This window comes from Dysidea avara, chromosome 13 (assembly GCF_963678975.1).
Source record: "Dysidea avara chromosome 13, odDysAvar1.4, whole genome shotgun sequence".
NCBI classification, from domain to species: domain Eukaryota; kingdom Metazoa; phylum Porifera; class Demospongiae; order Dictyoceratida; family Dysideidae; genus Dysidea; species Dysidea avara.
This window is the reverse complement of record NC_089284.1, coordinates 6,244,040-6,265,885: the sequence shown is the minus strand read 5'-3', so window position 1 is coordinate 6,265,885 and position 21,846 is coordinate 6,244,040. Positions and strand designations below refer to the sequence as shown.

The following is a 21,846-nucleotide window of genomic DNA, read 5'->3' as shown; positions in this document are numbered from 1 at the left end:
TGAACTATGTACTAAGAACTTTGTCCCCCCACCTTCGATCACGCCAACTGCGGCTCAGTAAAGAGATTGAATTTTTGTTACTCATGCATGCGCAGTCTCCATGCACCCTAGCTGCATCAAAAGCTTAATGATATACCACGCATGTAATTAAATATTTATTGTAATTACATTTTTTGTGTGCGTGTGTGTTGCTAAAACTAGTTTTTTTTTCCTTGCCACACCCACTTGTGGGCATTCTTGCCTTCTCTGTGTCCGAGGACTCACCCACTCACTTAATTAGCTATAGTTATTTTTGTACATTGTCATTTTTTTGTTTGTTTGTTCATCACCAATGATGGTTTCTTCCCTAACATAGTTACAATGATAGAAAGTTACAAACCTATAAAATACAAAAGGCTACTTTACAGCTATGAAGTAGGCATCTATATCACCAAAGTTGACACTTCTTAACAGGATTCATTCTAGATTCACTAGAACAGCTGAAAGCAGCAGCAAACTCATCACTGTTAACAATACTTCCAAGCACACTACACGTAAGAAACTTAGTAAATATGCACACCATGCTGTCTGCTCTGGCTAACCGGATTGGTCCAGGACTGTGAGGGTCTGTCTGTGTTGATAACTCTAAAGCATCACCACTGAATCTAGAGCACCACAGCTGTAATGAATGACATCAAAAAAGTTTCATATTCTCATTTGGTCCCTGCACCTATTACTTTATTAGAACATTCACTGCGTGCATGCATTTAAACCTGCTGTGTATGGACTATAAAGACCCTAGCATTACAAAAAAAAAAGATACAATGGAACCGCTTATAGAGATTGATGGATTGGTGTCTAGACCAAGGATTTATTTTATTAGCTGTTAGCTATGTAGTTCTTTTACATTGCATGTGTCCAAGCATTTCATACTTTCAGAGAGCTGACATCAATGTACTGACTCAAGTTTTGGCCTATGGTATAACATTTTGAAAAGGATGCAGTAAACAAGTCTACACACTGTACAGTGCACCTACCACTAAGGCAACCACAGCTAATGTACCAAATACAAAAGACTGAGATAGTCTAATAGAGCAGTCAATGATTCTAGTAAAACAACTACCCTTGCCTCAAGTACCAAGTCAGATAAGCTTTTTATCTACAGTTCATAATGTTAGAAATTGAATCCCGAACTCCTGATCTCTGATCTTTGAAGAAGCTGTGTACAAACATACCTGTGCAAAAGACATAAAGAAGATTTGGTCTAAAGTATGTCCCCCAATCTTTGACTGCCGCTCTGTTGCATTCATTGAATTTATGTATGCACGGAATGCAGTTTTTAGTCCTCCGTTATCTGCAATATTTTCACCCAGTGTGAGCTGACCATCAATCTACAGTTATACAGAATCACACTACAGCACATTAATGCAACGATTGCATGGTTACCTGGTACCCTTGCAAGCTGTACTGGTTGTACTGGTCCACAAAGCATTGGGTGCGTTCTTTAAAGTTGGCAATAGATTGATTTGTCCACCACTGAATACGATTGCCATCTTCGTTATACTGTTGACCTGTAATTACAAAATATAGCTGCTATTTTAGTGTTTGACACATCAGCATTGTAGGACGACCATTCAAAATTTGTAATCAATCTGCTTTTACTGAAATTTCGAGCAACAATAATCAGTGTGAGCAGCATGACTTATATAACAAGTCAATTATCAAGCAATTACTACATAAATCTCTCAAATACTCCACCATAAATGATTACCTTGATCATCAAACCCATGGGTGAGCTCATGTCCTACCACTGCTCCAAATGCTCCATAAAGTTGATAACTAATCATACAAATTTATAGTGCTATGATAAAAGAATACAAACTTACGGTGGCCAGTTGGATGCAAAGAATGGTGGCCTTAAAATTCCAGCCAGAAAAACTATTGAAACATAATACATGAATACACTAAACGCAGGGTTATAATGCAGCGTATAATGTAGCAAAGCTACTTACCAAACTGATTAAACTGTGGTGAATAGTATGCATTCACAGCAGTGGGAGGGGCTTGCCACCTGCATTGTTGAAAATGCAACTGCTGTAATACTACACAAATTTGCTCACTCAGTCTTATCAATTGGCTTGCCGTATGTTGACAACTGCTGGTGGACTTGAAACTGTTTATAAGCTGCAATATTCTCAAAGTGATTTGAAGCAGCAGTAAAGGCAAGCTGTTAGTAGTAGTGCTTTGTCACATGCAGTCGCATATACTGTGCTTACAAGTATAAGAAAAATTAGAAGTGGAGATCACACAATAAATAGCAAGGATCTCAAAATCATGGCTAGCAGCATGAATTTAACCTTATTATTTTTCCACTTAATTACTGAAGCATGGATAAAACGTGTGATTTTGGACTTGCATATACCTCCCCCCATCCCCGTGTTCATTAATTACAAGTTACTGTTTTTCCCAATACACAGTCTTACACAAGGGGAATGAGTGCGCTTTTATTGATAGTTTAACCTTGATTGCAGAAGACCATTATCATACAGTACAGAATCACTCTATAGTAGGTATCCCCCAAACAAAACATCATCCCTCAAAATGCTGCCATTGAAAATCATCATGTCCCTGATTTCATAGTTTAATGCTAGATTTGACATTGAATAACACTAAGAGTCTTCCTTGAAGGTATATGTTTAGTCATATAAAATATTTTGATGCATCATACAACCTGAGAGGGGTTTATATTGGAAGACATTGGTTGAATCATCCAATTAAGAAATAAGTTAGCATTTAGTATTACTTGAGGTGTTACCAGGTCATATTTGAAACCAGCTATAGTGACGTATGACAATGAGTACAGATGCATTGATATGAATACAGATGCATTGATATAAAAATATACGATGCTTTACTATTCTGATGTCATAAAACATCTAGAACCCCTCCAGGGTTCTACGAACATTGTTGTATTGTATCTCCATTACTTTACACCAAGCCTCCACCCTTCTGCATGGGTCGGTCACCACCTCGCACCAAGTTGTTCCAGAAAACTTAAAATAAAAGAGCTATACAGTCCACAACAGCCATTAGTTCAGCATTTGTGCATACAGAGAAATAACTGGGAAATAATCGAGAAGGTAACTGAGAAATGAGAAAAAAAATTTGAGTGTTATTTTACTAATCAAGCAAGAAATGAGATGTATTTTGGGAGAAATGAGAAAAGAGTGTGGAACCAAACAAGTGAGAAATTTCTTGGAAATAACTGAAGAGAAGCTCCAGAACTGGCTACTGTATTTTATTGTATTGTTTGTGCATGAATGAACAATAATAAAAACATCCGTGTTTTATTATAATCTTTTGTGCATGAATGAACAAGTCATCTCACTATATAGTTAGTCCATGTTCACCTGAGCCCCCGCCAAAAACAGCAATATTAAAGATGTAAACATGTGCTGGATAAGTCATGTTTTCATGTTATAAACATGTTTACGCACTTAATTTTTAAAGCCTCATAAACTCACTTATTATTTCTCTATAAAGGGGTAAATAGAATTTGAGAAAACAGGAACGGGATGAGAAAGTGGGAACTGGAATGACCCACAGAAAATGCTTGATAAAGGTCCTAGTGTCAATATACCAGTTGGATTTTACAGCAAAATGCTTCTTTCCAGCAGTGTTGGATCTTTCCACTAAAACGTTTGAAACACTCTAATAGAGAAATCACCTGCATTAAGATAATCTAATAGAGCAGTCAAGAGAGCAGTCAAAATGTTTGTGTAACTATCTCACCAGTGACCTCACTATGGGAACCAGTATATTGATAGAGGATAGCTGGCTTGAGTTAAGTATATACAGACTAAGGCCAGGCAAACTTGATTACTTATTTATCATCCACAAAATTTCAGATTTCCATGCAGTGGAAGGTCATTTTTCGATATTCATTGTTAAAGAAAATACCTCAAATCAAGCTGTATGTTACTATAAAGGTTAGCTAAAGCCTTTTAAGAACTGATACTTATATTTTACCACCATTTCTGAGGTTCAAGTGACATTTTCTGTGCTGTAAAATGATAGCCAGCCTTCTTAGCATCAAAATACAGTACGTGTGCACGTGATTGATAACAGCAATATTGAAATTAGAGGTGGTGGGGTAAAAGGAATGCGGGCGGGGATGAGAAACAATTAATCAAGTTTGCCTGGCCTAACTAACTCATCTACTTGTTGAACCAAAAACAATTCATACTAAACATGAAGTATTCTAGTTTCTAATTAACTGATAGTGTCTATTTATTATAAGCTTACAAGTACACAAACATTTTTGGAATTTTCAATTAGAGTAGGGACCACAGCACATCGATAAAAAGTACTGAAACAAGTTGGAGTAGTGCACGGTTGTAAAACAATAAGAAGTGTTATATCCCTACTGTGCTCCAAGATGCCATAATGGAAATGCACAGAAGGGATATAACACTTCTTATTATTTTAATATCATGCACTACTCCAGCTTGTTTCAGTATTTTTTATCGATGTGCTATGGTCCCTACTCTAGTTGAAAATTCCAATTTTTTTTGTGTACTTGTTTGTTAACTATTTTTGACTGGTGAACCCACGCATACCGCATCTAGAATGGCACCGTGTGCCCCAGCTATATCAATTGTCGTCTGACAAGTGAAGCTTTGTTGTCAGCTATGTTCAACCCATTGCACAGCATTTCAAATCAAGAACTGTTCAAAAAGCACCTCTGCAATCCATGCATACCAAAAGAAAGAAATGGTGCCGCGTACCCCAGTTATATCAATAAAGTGAAGTATCCATTACGCTTCGTTGTTGGCTATGTTCAACCTGTTACTCAGCAGTACGAATCAAGAACTGTTCGAAAAGCACCTCTGCAATCAAAACAGCCACTATGCAAAATACGGATGATTTCCGTTACAATGGGAAGCCATCATGTGCTACCGCCAAATCAACACTTTTTGCTGTCAGCAAAGATGAATGGGGCACAAAGGAGACAGTGGTAAGTCCATGAAGAATGCATTGCACATACTGCAGTATGCCAAAAGGCACCTCTTGGGCTAAAGCTATGTCAAACAGTGAAAAAATCAGGCCCGTAGCCTAAGCCATTATCGACTAATGCTTGTTTGAAGGAATCAGTCAGTTACTTACTTACTCAGTCAGTCAGTTAGTGACTAGAAAATTCCGTTAAACAATTTTTAAAAATTCTGTAGTAACTTGTTGAAAGCATTTTGGTTCAATCTGAAGGCTTAATGTTTGGGCTTGATTTTGCCTGCCTCATCGTCACAGGGAAATCGAGGCTGGTTTTTGGGTGATGTTGTTTCATGGGCCACGCACGCCTACTCCTTTGTGGTCCCTACTATACAGTACTATAGTACTGTATGATACAAACTGCTTCTGCAGCTTCCAGATAAGAAGTAACAATATGCAGCAGTTACCTTTCAGGTTAAAGCAGCTCCTCCACCCCCATGAATGTTTATGTCTGTATATAGAAGCAAGAAGTTGTACCTACAACCTCAGGATGAAAGTCACATGATGGGGACATCATTTACAGGCTTAGATGGTTTTAATAAGGAGATACTGTCAGATTATTAGACAGCTTTGTATTTCCAATAGTTGAATCTTCCAAAATGTTTATGGTTTCAAGGGAGTAGCTAGTTTTTAGTGTAAATGATTCTTAATAACTTGGCTACTCCACCTACCTCAGCTGTACTCCATCAATTCACATGCAAGCTTTCAATGCTGGTACCTGGTGGGATAGTCAACAAAACATTCTTGATTGCTCTATTAGAGTATTTTATTTAGTTGAAGGATTCAAAAATGGAGCAAAGAAGCGCTGTGCTGTAAAATCCAACCAGTATAGTGTCCGTATCAGGCATTTTCTGTTGACCCTTCCCATTCCCACTTTTCTGGAATTCTACTTACCACAATCAAAGTGCTTTTTGTTAAACAGTTAAGACATTTAAAGGGCTTTACAACACTACTAAATGTTTGGGCAGCTGGCTCATGTAACAAGAGCTATTAACAAGAATCAAGGGCTCAGGTGAATCTGAACAATTATAGTGTTGGGTTTTCCCTCAGGCTCACTCCAATGAAACCATAACCTGGTATAATAATTAACTGTGGCTTTTGTGGCGTTGCGTTTTTTTACTTCTAAGGCATGTGTATGTGTTTGCTCTTACAGTTTCATAATATCTGTCAAGATCTCTATCAATTTTGATAAAATCAGGATAAGCTATCTGTCTTGTGATGGCATCAACCTGTGGAAATATGAGACATGTTGATGCATACACCTGTCATATACCTTATCCCTGCACCGATCCTTTGTTACATCATCCAGCCAATCCTTGTCCATCAATCTCTCAACAAATGCATTCAAAATTTGATTGGCAGTTTCATTGACCTTGTAAAAATAGGTACAATTGAAATACTCAGAGTGTCAGTCACCTATACACCATCCCACTACTCCCATTAACAAGAATGATACGTAAGCAATAGACAATATAACTCACAACATTTGTAGTATTATCAGTGATAAATTCCTCTACAAAAGGTCTGGCTATAGCAAATGGTATGGCAGTCTCAACAAATTCTACACAGGCAAGAGTTGAGGATTCTCCAAGTTTTGAAGTTTTGGGAAACTTGGTTTTCCGCAGTATTCCCCAACTGTCATCATTCAGCGAAGCAGTTGAGAGGGCAATTTCATTGATCAGCAGTTGCCACTTGGCATAATCAACTGCCCTGAAGTTATTTCAACAATGTGGCCACAATTAGCAACATTGCACTCACGTAGATGATGAGATATATCCATTAATATTTCTAAAATAACTTGGTGTTTCAACAATTACGATACTGTCATGATCAAAATCAGCAATGACCTCAGCACTGCTGAAGGTAGTGTTGAAATACAAAGTCCAATCCTGTTGAGGTTATATAACTTTCGTAAAACTATAATATAAATCACCTACCATGTTAAATAGATTTTGCAGTTCTTGTAGAGTCATTGGATTATAAAGAGCAGCGACATTCCGTAATTCTGTATCAGTCAGTGATTCCTTCATTAGTAATGATATCACAATAAAGCACTGAGTGACAGCAACATTGGCACTTACTCGGGCTAAGTTGCGTTCATAACTGGCAATATCCTGAGCTAAGGTACGGTAGTCATAATCACTACCTACTGCAGTGAGCACATTGTTGATCATGTCCATCAAATCCTCAAAATTCTATAACCAAATGAAGCATGCTGATCAAGACAAGTTGTGATGTGTGAATATATTGACTATGATCACATTTGTTGTATTTGCGATGTCACATGTACATGCATTTATATGTGAATTACACTGGTGACAGTTGTAGCACCGATCACTATGTACAAGACAACTTCACAACCAGTACATCCCACTGCAAGCATGAATGATCACTCTACCTTAACATACCTACACAATGACATCTTGACCATTTCTCTTAAAAATTTATAACATTGCATGGGAGATCTAGACACACGGTAGTGTGTCATGTGGCTGAGAAAGCCAGCACACCACACTGTGCAATATTGACAGGAAGAAAGAAACCATAATTTTCATGCATGCTAGCTTCATGGCCCTTTCTCCAAAACACACCATTCTTGCAATATAGCTGTCTGCCAGGTAGGGTAGACCACACAGCAAATTTGATTGAATTCACTCCAGCAATTTGTGAGAATTGTGAGATATGAGCAGCCAAAATTTCAATTTTTCTTGATTTTTTTCTTCTTAAAGGGTCTACAGGGACTTAGATTATTCTTTTCACATACTTTGCAAAAATTGTTCTAAAACACAAACTCATGTGATTCAATTACCTTGAAATTTGGTACAGATAAAGAGTATACCAGTAGTACAAACATTATGGTTCCAGTAAAGAGATAAGAATGATGGCAGCTATTATAACATAGCTACATATGAGGGAAATCCTACATTGGCATATTACTGTCATCTGATCAACACAGATTTTCCCACATAGCGATGTTGTAATAGCTACTATCATTCATATATGTGACTGGGTCTGGGAAAACCAGTCTTATCACCCATGTCAGCATATTTGATTTTTCACCAAGCTAAATAAATAAACTATCAAATTTCACAATCAAAATCAGCTAGACTTGAGTGGTCTGCTTTTGCTGGCTGCTTTTCATAAGTCCAATGGCGATCTGCATGTGTGGTGTGGGACCTTAATGGAGCTCCTGGTCAGCCTGGGGATGGCTATATGTGGCTGTATAGCTCCATGGCATTGAATAAAGACCTTTCCTTTCATTAAACCAGTTTTGAGACCTCAATGGCCCATAACTTGCCCTAATTCAATTTTTTTAAAACAGCCTCTTCCGAGCACACCCCTTTTTGAGCTTGCCTGATACAGCCAATCTCAGTTTAAAAATTATCTAAAATGGTGCTACTTGTACAGTGGATGCTAAGGAATTGGTGTAAAACATGTGAAATTTGGTACACATAGCCGCTTCAATCATTGATGAGTTACAACACACTAAATATTTTAAACCGGAATTTCTCAATACTTTTATATAGGCAATAAGATCAGTTTTCCCAGACTGGATCACATATCTTCTTTCACTACTTTTTATCAATGGAACCCTTTCAGTGATTTTTAGCTTGTTACCTTTTTTGTTATAGCACAGTTATGTTGTTATACATGTGTGGCTCATTACAGTATCTCATCCTCCCTTGTCTCAAGTGAGCCATGCAATAGATCAAGGGGCATAGTTTATAAAGATGAATTCATGTACTAAGTTTGCAATGAATCTGATATATATCCACAGTGCTTTGAACATTTATTTGCATAAAAATCAAACTTAATTTGTCATGGCTACAGGGTAAACCGCTTAACAACTGGTAAATGCATAGGCTAGCCATCGTAGCAGCGCCTTTGATGGTTTGAAAAACAAATAAGTAATAGATATAGAGTTGCAAAGCAAAAGCCAAACAACTGTAAAATTTCAGGATCAAGATACTCCAATAGAACTGTCACCATTGGGTAAAAAAGTGCATGAAAAATGTTGAAAAACAACTTTAACTATATAGCACTGAACACCCAAATTCTTAACTACTGAGCCACTGCTTTCACAGTTGTTCACCTACTGAACTGCTTTATAAATGACCTAAAGTTTGGTTATTTCACAGGTCTATACCAATGGAAATTCTAGATTGTTCTAAAACATTCGTGTGCATTCTATTATAATTAGAAGATGACAGGGACCTGGCTCACGCTGCAGGACCTCGAGGACCCTGAGTTGGCTAGGCTTTCTTCTCAGTTACCAAACATGGTGCTCAAGAGTAGAGCAGACTCATCTGCCAAGAAGTACCTAGGAGTTTTTCAATGTTGGTGCTACTAGGCTTCAATCCATAGCCTGCCAGTATTTCCAGCTAGGGAGCAGCACATTGCCTTGCATCTGCAGAGTATTGCCAACCACCTTGAATCCAAGTCCGCTGCAGAAGAAACTGTTAATATAATTAACTGGGTCCACATGCTAGCAGGGATAGAATCCCCAGTAAACTCAGCATTTGTTACAGGCTGCACTGCAGGGAATAAGAAGAGCATGTTGCAAGCCTGTGCAGAAGAAGAAACCTGTGACTGTAGACATTTCTGGTAGACATGCTGGCTGACATGGGTGAGGACATGAACTCTCATCTGACTCTTACAAACATGAGGACTACTACCCTAGCGTGCTAGCTTTCACAGGTTTCCTCAGGTTTGATGAGGCCATCCATATTAAGATCACAATTGCTGAAGGAATGGCCATCCCACAAAGCAAGACAGACCAACTCCAGCAAGGCAATGAGGTTTTAATTGGTAGGACAGGGATGCTGATCTGCCCATTAGCAATGTTAGAGTGCTACACAGATAAACTGGGCTTGGGCACCACAAGTGAGCTTTACCTGTTTAGAGGGATGCAGAACCAGTGGTGGTGAGAAGCTACGAAATATAGGTCTGCTCAGCCATACTACCTGTTTAGGGGCAAGCTATTGGAGTTACTATTGGGATATGGTCTGCACAGTCTCAGGGCAGGTAGTACATCAACAGCAGCCCAGGCGGTGGTTCCAGATAGATTGTTTCGTCAGCATGGCAGGTGGAGATTGGAGACAACTATAGATGCTATGTGGAGGACTCTGTGCATGGAGAACCGATTGACAGTTTCCAGGAGTATAGGAATATAACGGTATCTTTGTGTATGTAGTGGTGTTTATGGGGGAGGGGGGAAAAGAATCTGAAGCTAAGCTGCAAGGTGGGAACCAACACTAGGCCTTTCTTTGTTACTCTAAGTGTTTATTAAATTAAATAAACTAGTAGCTGCACACCAGTATGTGATTGTAACATAATTGTACTATTTGCAAGTGTCTAATAAGATTTTGCAGTGACTGTTCTATTAGAGTATCTCAAGTTTTCGTGTAAATGTGATAAGTTGCAGTTGTTCTGTGTGTACTACCCTGCTGATCTGTAACAAAATGGCTATAATATCGGCTTTGGTTTGATGGAATACTAGAGAAGTTACAATTGCAACGTTTATTTTGATTACATTTGTAATACTCTAATATAGTGCACATTTTTGAGGATTTCTCAGTAATAAAACACACATAGAATGTTCTAGATTCTCCATTGGTAGATCTATGAAATTATGAAGTTTTACTACTGAGTATATTTAAGCTAGAATTTTCATTATATTAAGTAGAAATTAAGTGAGATGAACATCTATGATAGCAGTGGCTCAGTGGTTAAGGATTTGGGAATTCAGTATGGAGGTCCCTGGTAAAACGCAGGCAAGTTTTTTTCTGACATTTTTTATGCACCTTTTTTACCCCATGGTGACTGTTCTATTACTGTATTTTGACCCAGCGATTTACAGTTGTTTGGTTTTGCTCTGTAAACTCTATAGCTGTCAATGTGATTTCTTTTAAACCACAAAAGGTTTGAGCTATGATGGCTAACTTATATGCATACTGATTCCATGACGTCACAACAAGCCAGCCTTTTTTGTTGCAAATAATCGTCTATAGTGGAACCCCTCTTAAAGGACACTCCTGAATTGAGGACAGCCTCTATATAATAGACACGTAAATCAATAGTACCAGTGCTTTATGAACCCCTGAATAAAGGACACCTTTTTGTGAAGGACAATTCCCCAATGGTGTCCATCTTAGAGGGGCTCCACTGTATAGCTCTATGACTATTAATCAGATTTGCACCAAACTTGGTACGTGGTTGTGCCACAGTATGCTCTTGAAGTGTACCAAAGCTCAAGAAAACCAAGCTACCCATTTGCATTTTATAATAGTTTTTGCAAAGTGTGAGAAAAGAATAATTTAAGCCCCCTAAGCGAAGGAAAAAAAAGAAGAAATTAAGCCAGATTTTGAAGGTTCATATTTCACGATTGCATTAGGCAATCTTGGTATTTGGGGTGATGAAGATGGAATGCACTTACAGTATAAAATGATTCCAATTTGAGAAGGGAGCACAGAGCTACGTATGCATGAAAATCACATTTTGTTTCTTCTTGTAAATGTATTCATGGTGCTTTCTTGGCCACATGACACACTACTGTGTGTCTTGATACATAGGACACTTCATTTAAACTTTCATAAGAGATTGTATATTATACACAAAACTGCATATAGACCAACAAGTGCTTACATTATCATTTTCATACATCTGAGGAGAGCTTAGTGTCAACCCGGCTTGTCTGATCTGCAATGCCAGAAACTATCACTAGTGCTCGCATGTGCACAATGAACTCACTAACCCTGATCACTGGCACAGAAGAATTCATGTCGTCCGGTTGAACCCCAAACTCAAAATAAGCACTACTACCCATATAGTGGTCTCTACTCAAATCATCAATGGTCCATCCATTACTTCCACTTATTCCAATGCTACCCCATCCCCCTGACAACCTGATAAAGCCGCCTAAGTGGCTTAAAAGATTGGCACTTATGTAGTCCACATCTGTACAGGCAGCATATGCATATTTTGTCTTCTTGATTGCATCTGGGTCACCCTCTTCGGATGGCTCAGACAAGTAGCTTCTCAGGTGGCGGTAGTTGTCTATGGCCAGCTGATAAAAAGTCCCCCATGAATCACGGCCATCCAGACCATTCGAGGACAGCCAGTTCCCACAGCTATACTGATAGAAGTCGTCGCATGGGTCAACTCTGTCTGACTCGCTCTTGTGAAATATAAAATAAGCTCCCACGACAACAGCGATTATCAACAGTACCACTGCTAAAACGATTAGCATACACCACATAAGTCTGCTGTACTTGCGTTTGTTTCGTGCAGCTCTCAAATCATAATGGTAATAATCACTACTTGGCTTGTAGTCATCAGTCGCTACCAGGTTGTACAATCCTTGACCATCCGACATAATTATTTATAAACGATAGATATGCTGCGACTACTCAAATTTTTTTTCTCAGTACTGTACTGGAGAACCAGAGGACGAGGCCGGGGATAAAGGGGGTGGGACTCCAATAATTATAGAATATCCGTTGTCCTAGGTCAAAATGATCAAACTCGAAAAATAAACCTTTTGACATTGACTTTTTGTCTTATGACACTCGACCATAGTATTGTTGTTTATGTACAGACCGTTGACAGTCTGCAATACGCCGCCCGCCCCTTCATGATAGACTTAGTGTTTTGCTGCCCTTACATATGTTTTTTAGGTGGGTATTGTGACTCTAGTTTAATTGCATGGTTTCTTTTGGAGGTATAGTGCTTGCATTTCAAACATGCTGGCCTGACTGCTTAATAACATTACAAAATAGCCATAGCGAACTATAATGTAGTCTTGTCATACTTGCAGTCTTAAACGCTAGGACACAAGGTAGTTAGCATAATCCATGTACGATATAGTCTAGAGTGTAATGTTGCACAAGTGATTTTACTATGATGCTGAGTACTACCCAATATAACTAGAATACCAGGACTCAGCTGTAATATGGTATGCAGTCAATGAACTATGCACTGAAAATTTTCCCCCCATCTAAATGACCTTCATGATGCCAACTCAAAGAGGTTGAACACTTTGTTACACGTTACATATGCACAGTATGACTTTTTGTCCGTCTCTGCCATGAAAGAATATACTTTTAGCTACAGTAGATCATATAAACATATAGGTTTACAACTGCACAGAAGCAAAAACTCTATAAATGCAGAAATGCCATGCAACAACAAAAGTATAAATTAATGCTAGAAAGTTATAATTCTACAAAATACAAAAGGCTACTTAGAAGTGTAGGCATGTATCACCAGAGTAAACACTTTTTAACAGGATTCATTCTAGATCCACTAGAACAGTTGAAAGCAGTAGCAAACTCATCACTGTTAACAATACTGCCAAGCACACTACACATGCAAGAAAGTAGAAAAATATACACACACCACGCTGTCTGCTCTGGCTAACCGGATTGGTCCAGGACTGTGAGGGTCTGTCTGTGTTGATGACTCTAAAGCATCACCACTGAATTTAGAACACCATAGCTGTAACAAATGACATCAATAATGAAATATCCTCATTTTGTTCCCAGCCACCCAACAACAACTAATATATTAAGGGGTTGGTCTATCAATCTTGTAAAGCAGTTCCATTACAATGTGAGACTCTAATTTCATATTTTGTCATGTCAGGGTCTTTGTCATCCATAACAGCTGGTTTGGAATTAATCATACAATACAGTAGTACCGTGTAGTGGGGATGATGAAGGTTTGAGTGTGGCCTGTAAAAAAATTAACTAGAAACTATCCTCAGAATTCTTTCATGATTGCTTGACAGTACACTTGACTGCATTATTGAAGTGCTTACATGACTGCTTTATTAGAGTATTTTGATCTTAGATAACTTGACATACAATAATCATGGAGTGAAAAAACTGCCTGGCAACAAAGTCTTCAGCATAGATAAGCTTCCTGGCCTATACTGAGTTTCAGTGTACAATTAAACAAACCTGTGCAAAAGACATAAAGAAGAGTTGATCTAAAGTATGTCCCCCAATCTTTGACTGCCGCTCTGTTGCATTCATTGAATTTATGTATGCACGGAATGCAGTATGTAGTCCTCCGTTATCTGCAATATTTTCACCCAGTGTGAGCTGACCATCAATCTACAGTTATACAGAAACACACATATAATGTTACAACACATCATCACTATGTATGCATGGTTACCTGGTACCCTTGCAGGCTGTACTGGTTGTACTGGTCCACAAAGCATTGAGTGCGTTCTTTAAAGTTGGCAATAGATTGATTTGTCCACCACTGAATACGGTTTCCATCTTTGTTATACTGTTGACCTGTGATCACAAAATGCAGTCGCTATTAGTGCTTGACACATCAGCATTGTAGGACAACTATTCAGGTTCGTAATGAAACTGCTTTTAATGAAAGTTTTGTAACAGTCTTTCTTGATAGGCAGAATGGCTTATTATAACATGTCAATAACAAAACTATATAAATTCTTCAATAAGCCTTATCCACAATGTAACATCATAATTGGCAATTACTGTGGGGACATTATCATAACAAACTGCCATCTCTCCCAATACTTATCTGTACAAAGTCCCCCCTACCCCTTTGCTTTGTGACGTAAGTATGTTAAAGCATAGTCGCGAGTGCTATATGAAAAATAAAACACGAGGCGCGCAGCCGAGATACTAATAAAGCATGAGGTGAAGCCGAGTGCTTTAGTAGCATCGAGGCCAAGTGCCGAGTGCTTTATTTTCATATAGCACGAGCAAGGCTATGCTTTAAATGATTTATGGAACTTTCTAGTCGTGTAGCTTACACTAGGACTCGTAATTAACATGCGTTACACAAATAATTAGCAGCCTGAATGCACACAAACTAGTTTAACAAAGTAACTCATGCGTATTTCACCATAGTTTGGCATGATAGATGTTCATCGTGTATTTTGGCAGGATTGGGTCGTAACCCATAATCAATTCTATTGTGACACATGGTGAAGTATTTCCGTGATATCTCCAGGACTTGTCCATTTACATTAACAAATGTAACAACAACGTTACTTTCTCCCACCCATCATCGAAGCATTTAGGTATGTCTATAAAAGCAATCCAGCGGTAGAATTCGTATTGGCTGGGGTGATTGATCACTCAGCGTGGCGAGGCTATCAGCCTTCACCGGCTTGGGTGATTAGTTGTACTGGCGTGAGCCCCGCAAGCTATTAGCCTGCACTAGAGCATGTGGGCAACTGTGCTTTATTGTCCACAAAGAGTGCTTTATTCGTTTAATAAAGCACTCTTTGCAGTGCATTAAAGCACTCTTTGTGGTCAATGAAGCACTGTTGGCCGGCTGAGAGTGTACTTTGTGAAATTTAAAGTACACTTTTCCCTTTGATCTCGCCCACGCAAAGTTCTATAATTGCAGATAAAGCTCATTACTTCACTATCTATAAATCTTTTAACAAAGGATGCCAATTCACATGCAGTTGTCATAAAGACTACCTTGATCATCAAACCCATGGGTAAGCTCGTGTCCAACCACTGCTCCAAATGCTCCATAAAGTTGATAACTATTCAAACAAATTTATAGTGGTATGATATGACTACAAACTTACGGTGGCCAGTTGGATGCAAAGAATGGTGGTCTCAAAATTCCAGCCAGAAAAACTATTGAAACATAGATGAATACATTAAACGCAGGGTTACAGTATATGTAATGCAGCATGCACAATGTAACAAAGTTGCTAATACTCTTACCAAACTGATTAAATTCTGGTGAATAATATGCATTCACCTCAGTGGGAGGGGCTTGCCACCTGCATTGTGGAAATGTGTGCACCTGTAGTACTAATCCAAATTACTTACTCAGTCTTATCAATTGGCTTGTTGTATGTAGACAACTGCTGGTGGATTTGAAACTGGTTATAAGCTGCAATATTCTTAAAGTGATTTGAAGTAGCATTAAAGGCAAGCTAGTAGTAAGAAAATGTGTTTTTGTCACAGGGTTTCATATACTGTGTGCTTGCTTAGGACAAGCATAAGAAAACAAATTTTAAATAGAAGTGGGGATCACACAATAAATAGCAAAGTCATAGCTAGCAACATGAATTTGATCTCTATTTCAGTAATGTGATAGCTGCCTTAATGACTGAGGAATAAAGCATGTGTTCTTTAAATTTGCATGTACAGTAGACCCTCAGTTATCTGATCCTCATTTATTTGTACCCTTGTTTATCCAAAATTGAAAATGACTGCTTTATTAGAGTACTAGCACTGCTACCTGCCCCATGGTGCAGGTATTACATGCACTGATAACTAATTAGAAAAATAATAAAATTTTATTAAAAACAGTGTAAATGAACAGCATTTACAAAATTTTGTATTTGCTGTGTAGCATGCATGTCGACAGTGCTATAAATCACATGATCAATTTTTAAAGTACATGTAGTGAAATAATGAGCATGTAGGGCTAATTAGTTAAAATGCATGAAAGCTAAGGCAATTGTATATACAGTATACCTACATTACAGGTGGTGCATATACAGTTTTAGTTTCTACATGATGTTTACCTTACTGTCAACAAAGAGAAATGAACTCGGGTATAATTTAAAGCCAACACAATTTGCAATTATAGCGACTGCATGGCAAGCAAAGGTTCAGAACTTGTCCCATGCTATGCACTTTCAGTTCTGATGTTGTAGTGATACATATATATCTTGCCGTACAAAAACCCAGGCTTAAAATACCTATAGTGTAATAGGTAATGTATGGAGTGAAAGGATGTAATCAGGATTATGTGCCACGTCAGACATAGCTTCTCAGTGTAAACTATAGTATCTGCATGGCTCCAGTAATATCATTTTTCAGATGCACAGTAGTCCCTATCCTGGGCAATCATGCAAGTTGCTTATTTACTACAACAGTAATAAGGTAAATTTGAACAAACAGTTTTGCATGTCAGTGCACACCTACCATATGTGCTTAACACATAGAAGTAGATATTCTGGATACTGCAGTTGTAAGTTTAAAGAAGCTTTAATACAACACACTGGACTATAAACACAGAGATGGACAAACATGTTGGCAATTCACCTGCCCTACCCCAAAAGTGCTATAACTGTCGGTATGATGTAAGGCAGTTATGTGCCAGTGCTAAAAAACTGAGCATAAGAGTTTGTAGATGAAGACTTACATGGAACAAATAGGACAAAAAGGTGCATCAAAAAGCACACAGTGGTGGGTGCTGACCACCACTCAAATAAAATAGCCACCACTACCACTCACCAGCCACTAGATTCACCTCTGATACACACAAGTTAAGGCCCCACACTACATTTCTGGATGCAAACCTATCTCTTGTAGCCACCACTATTCTAAAACTGGGCACATCACTGGTTGGGTATAATAGAATTATGGTGGATGGAGGGTGGATGGGTAATAACCTGGTATGATGAAATCATTAATATAGAGAAACACTGTGGCTTTGTGGTGTTGTGTTATTGTTTCTAAAGCGATGGATGCGTGTATATGTTTGCTCTTACATTTTCATAATATCTGTCAAGATCTCTGTCAATTTTGATAAAATCAGGATAAGCTATCTGTCTGGTGATGGCATCAACCTGTGGAAATGTGAGATCTCTTGATGCGTACAGTGACAATTCCTGTCATACCTTATCCATGCACTGATCCTTTGTTACATCATCCAGCCAATCCTTGTCCATCAATCTCTCAACAAATGCATTCAAAATTTGATTGGCAGTTTCATTGACCTTGTAAAAATAGGTACAATTGAAATACTCAGAGTGTCAGTCACCTATACACCATCCTACTGCTCCCATTAACAAGAATGATATGTAAGCAATAGACAATAATTATAACTCACAACGTTTGTAGTATTATCAGTGACAAACTCCTCTACAAAAGGCCTGGCTATAGCAAATGGCATGGCAATCTCAACAAATTCTACACAGGCAAGAGTGGAGGATTCTCCAAGTTTTGAAGTTTTGGGAAACTTTGTTTTCCACAGTATTCCCCAACTGTCATCACCCAATGAAGCAGCTGAGAAAGCAATTTCATTGATCAGCAGTTGCCACTTGGCATAATCAACTGCCCTGGAGTTATTTCAAAAATGTGGCCACAATTATTAATATTGCACTCACGTAGATGATGAAAGATATCTGTTAATATTTCTAAAATAACTTGGTGTTTCAACAATTACGACACTATCATGATCAAAATCAGCAGTGACCTCAGCACTGCTGAAGATATTGTCAAAATACAGAGTCCAATCCTGTTAAGGAGGTTATACAACTTCCAGTAAAACTATAATATAAATCACCTACCATATTAAATAGATTTTGTAGTTCTTGTAGAGTCATTGGATTATAAAGAGCAGCGACATTCCGTAATTCTGTATCAGTCAATGATTCCTTCAGTAGTAATGATATCACAACAAACCACAACAATACTGGCACTTACTCGGGCTAACTCGCGTTCATAGTTAGCAATATCCCGAGCTAAGGTATGGTATTCATAACTAATGCCTACTACAACAAGCACATTGTTGATCATGTCCACCAAATCCTCAAAATTCTATAACCAAGCAAAGCATGCTGATCAAGACAAGTTTTGATGTGTGTATAATGTATATTGACTATAGTCACATTTGTTGTACAATGGTGGATCCAGGATGGGGCATTTGAGGCAACTGCCCCCTCCCACCTTGTGGAGGAGCCAGCCACTGATACTTTGATTAAAATACTAAACTTTATGTCAGGCCAAGATCAGTTTGGATATAAAACTCATGAATATATGCACCATTTACTATAAAATTCACCTGAAACCAATGTCAAATTAGCAGTGAAATTACTACCCAGCACCTTCGTGCATACTAAGCATCTCTAAAAATAATTATTGTGTTGCTGTTGTTTAGGACACTCGGAGCCCTTTAACAGCTTTTATGACTTCACAACCATCTGCAAAGGCCAAAATGGCAAAAACCAACAGTGAGACACCACTAAGAGGTGATTATCTGCTGCTTCAAAATTCAGCAACTAACAAGAGAATCTGGATCTCCCCAACTACAACTTAGCCTCTTTGTGCCCCTCCTCCTGCCAGCTCCTGGATCTGCCCCTGCACAATGACATCTTAAACATTTCTCTTAAAATTTATAACGCTGCATGGGCGATATATGTAGGGCTCAAACAAATAGTGGTTTTTACTATTCGAATATTCTTTATTCATAACTACCGAATATTCGAATATTCTTTTTCAGCATTGATATGGATGAGATATCAATAATCTTGCGGCTATACAAGATGTCTCTTTAATACAATTCAGAATCAACATGATTTGATCACTTATGTCATAGATATGCTTATGTAGGATCAAGTATTTCCATGTACTCTACCACTGATGTTATATATTTCCTTTGAAACGAATATTCGAATAATAGAATATTCGTTTGAGCCCTAGATATATGTGCTACAATATGATTGATATGATGACCTGATGTTATTTAATTGCTCTGTCATATAATGATGATGATTCTGCAATAATTTAGATGTACCTGTCAAGAGCCATGCATCAGGAATGCTTCTATGTCTGTATCATAGTCAGCTTTTTAACAAAAACTATAACAAAAATTGCTAGGTAAGCTTGCCCAAGTATCTTTAGGACACTTAAAGCTTTCATGAGAAATTACATGACCCAGATACAAAATTGCATATAGACCTACAAGTGCTTACGTCATTATTTTCATACATCTGAGGAGAGCTTAGTGTCAACCCGGCTTGGCTAATCTGCAATGAATTTATTACTAGTGTTTTGTATGTGCACAACATTAACTCACTAACCTTGATCACTGGCAAGGAAGAATTTATGTCGTCTGGTTGAACCCCAAACTCAAAAAATGCACTGCTACCCAGATAGTGATCTTTACTTAAATCATCAGTGGTCCAGGACCAGTCACTTCCACTTATTCCAATGCTATCCCACCCCCCCGATAACCTGATAAAGTCTCTTAAGTGGTCTACAAGGTTAACTTGTATGTAGTCCACATTTGTGCAGGCAGCATATGCATATTTTGTCTTCTTGATTGCATCTGGGTCATCCTCATTGGGTGGCTCAGACATGTAGCTTCTCAGGTGGTGGTAGTTGTCTATGGCCAGCTGATAAAAAGTCCCCCATGAATCACGGCCATCCAGACCATTCGAGGACAGCCAGTCCCCACAGCTATACTGATAGAAGTCGTCGCATGGGTCAGCTCTGCCTGACTCGGTCTTGTGAAATATAAAATAAGCTCCCACGACAGCACCGATAACAATCAACAGTACAACTGCTAATACGATTAGCATACGCCATATAAGTCGGGCGTACTTGCGTTTATTTCGTGCATCTCTCGAATCACCACTAGGCTGGTATTCATCAGTCGCTACCACATTGTACATTCCTCGACCGTCCGACATGGTCACGGTGTATGATGGTCGTGACTACTTGCTGTTACTCCGCTACAAAGGCAGTTTACCGTGGGAGGGATGATGACACCGGATGTACGAATATGGTCGAAGTGTCTGGTAGAGGATATACGGATACTATCTGGGCGCTTGTACTGTTGTAGATCAGGATTCTCTAGCGGATACTGATTCAAGTGTTTCAGAGATGTCAACCTCTGAACAATTTTAGGAGTGAGACCTCAAATACTACCAGCAATGTGGACCAGACTCCAGTGCAGCTCCAGGATTTTTGGTAGTGAAGACCAAAAAAAAAAAAAAAAAAAGGTCGCTGCATGCTCAAAGTACAAAAATAAACACAGGGCTGTCCAATTTTTAAGCACAGGGCTATTAATGATGAAGCAGATAAGGCGTGACAAATGCGTGAGAACTAAGCTGATAGAGTGAGAAACAGAGGGTTAGGCGTGAGAGCGTGAGAGCGTGAGATTACTAGCCAAAGAGTGAGACTCACGCCTAATGCGTGAGAGTTGGCATGTCTGGTGTTTTCGTGATGACCGGATGACCAGTACGTGGTAGTGATTGTGGAGAAGTGAGTCAGGGTGACTATGACAGTGATTGTTCAGTTGCTGAACCAGACCAGAAGCTGAGTGAAGGTGAATTCTCACTATAAAGGGAAAGAGGGGTACTTACGGTCCAGCTTTCATGGGTATAGCTCCTAGCGGCTCCATCCTACCCATGCAAGTTGATGCCTTTCAGTGAGCTGGTCTATGGTGGCTAGATCATTTACTAGACTGATGAAAATTAAGAAGCACTCCCACAACATAACACATGACAGGTACATTGCTCTCAACAATGAAAAAAGAAAGCCTACACTTCAAGTATCAACTAGCTATAAGCCATACCCTATTTATCTGCTAATGTGGAAGCCAACCTCAGTGGTAGCAGATATACCTGTGCCACTACTAGTTGCAGACTGATGAAGCAACTCTTGTCTGTACCCAAAGTTCAGAAGTTACAACCATAGATTCATGTTCCAACACAACACAAGCGGGGAAATGGGAGTGCTTCTTAACTTTCATCAGTCTAGTAAATGATCTAGTCATCATAGACCAGCTCACTGAAAGGCATAAACTTGCATGGGTAGGATGGAGGCTAGGAGCTATACCCATGAAGGCCGGATCCGCCGTACGTACCAAGGTACGTACCCCTCTTCCTCTTTATAGTGAGAACATAGATTATATCATAGATTATAATCTATGATAATATATGCCTCTATGGTGAGAATTCACCTTCACTCAACTTCTGGTCTGGTTCAGCAACTGAACAATAGTACAATACATTAAGGGCCAATATTACCACCGGTGAACCAAAAAAAAAAAAAAAAAAAAACTTAGACA

The 21,846-nt window shown here is 38.7% G+C and overlaps 2 protein-coding genes across 2 annotated transcripts; both read right to left on the bottom strand.

Annotated features, from left to right (window-relative positions):
• Positions 1-299: 299 nt before the first annotated feature.
• Positions 300-12,517, bottom strand: LOC136242309 (endothelin-converting enzyme homolog). The gene is made up of 16 exons (XM_066033715.1): positions 11,780-12,517; positions 11,671-11,724; positions 7,107-7,220; positions 6,963-7,049; positions 6,784-6,914; positions 6,507-6,735; positions 6,299-6,397; positions 6,177-6,254; positions 2,100-2,206; positions 1,992-2,050; positions 1,866-1,917; positions 1,751-1,818; positions 1,426-1,550; positions 1,215-1,370; positions 582-658; positions 300-527 (listed from the first exon to the last, which is right to left on the bottom strand). Exons 1-16 carry the CDS (start codon positions 12,398-12,400, stop codon positions 428-430), a joined length of 2,157 nt encoding a protein of 718 aa, XP_065889787.1. The 5' UTR covers positions 12,401-12,517; the 3' UTR covers positions 300-427.
• A 590-nt stretch (positions 12,518-13,107) lies between these two features.
• Positions 13,108-20,738, bottom strand: LOC136242308 (endothelin-converting enzyme homolog). The gene is made up of 16 exons (XM_066033714.1): positions 19,853-20,738; positions 19,745-19,798; positions 18,477-18,590; positions 18,341-18,427; positions 18,158-18,288; positions 17,881-18,109; positions 17,669-17,767; positions 17,540-17,617; positions 15,864-15,970; positions 15,756-15,814; positions 15,614-15,665; positions 15,501-15,568; positions 14,206-14,330; positions 13,986-14,141; positions 13,445-13,521; positions 13,108-13,386 (listed from the first exon to the last, which is right to left on the bottom strand). Exons 1-16 carry the CDS (start codon positions 20,462-20,464, stop codon positions 13,287-13,289), a joined length of 2,148 nt encoding a protein of 715 aa, XP_065889786.1. The 5' UTR covers positions 20,465-20,738; the 3' UTR covers positions 13,108-13,286.
• Between the last annotated feature and the right edge of the window lie 1,108 nt (positions 20,739-21,846).

Coding starts and splice junctions, on each gene's coding strand:
- LOC136242309 (XM_066033715.1), bottom strand. CDS start 12,400: ATGTCGGATGGTCAAGGATTGTACAACCTGGTAGCGACTGATGACTAC. Junction 7,221..11,670: donor AGATGTATGAAAATGATAAT/GTAAGCACTTGT, acceptor ATTTGGTTATAG/AATTTTGAGGATTTGATGGA. Junction 6,255..6,298: donor AGGATCGGTGCAGGGATAAG/GTATATGACAGG, acceptor ATATTTCCACAG/GTTGATGCCATCACAAGACA.
- LOC136242308 (XM_066033714.1), bottom strand. CDS start 20,464: ATGTCGGACGGTCGAGGAATGTACAATGTGGTAGCGACTGATGAATAC. Junction 18,428..18,476: donor ATGAACGCGAGTTAGCCCGA/GTAAGTGCCAGT, acceptor TTACTACTGAAG/GAATCATTGACTGATACAGA. Junction 15,971..17,539: donor TTGACAGATATTATGAAAAT/GTAAGAGCAAAC, acceptor TCTTACTACTAG/CTTGCCTTTAATGCTACTTC.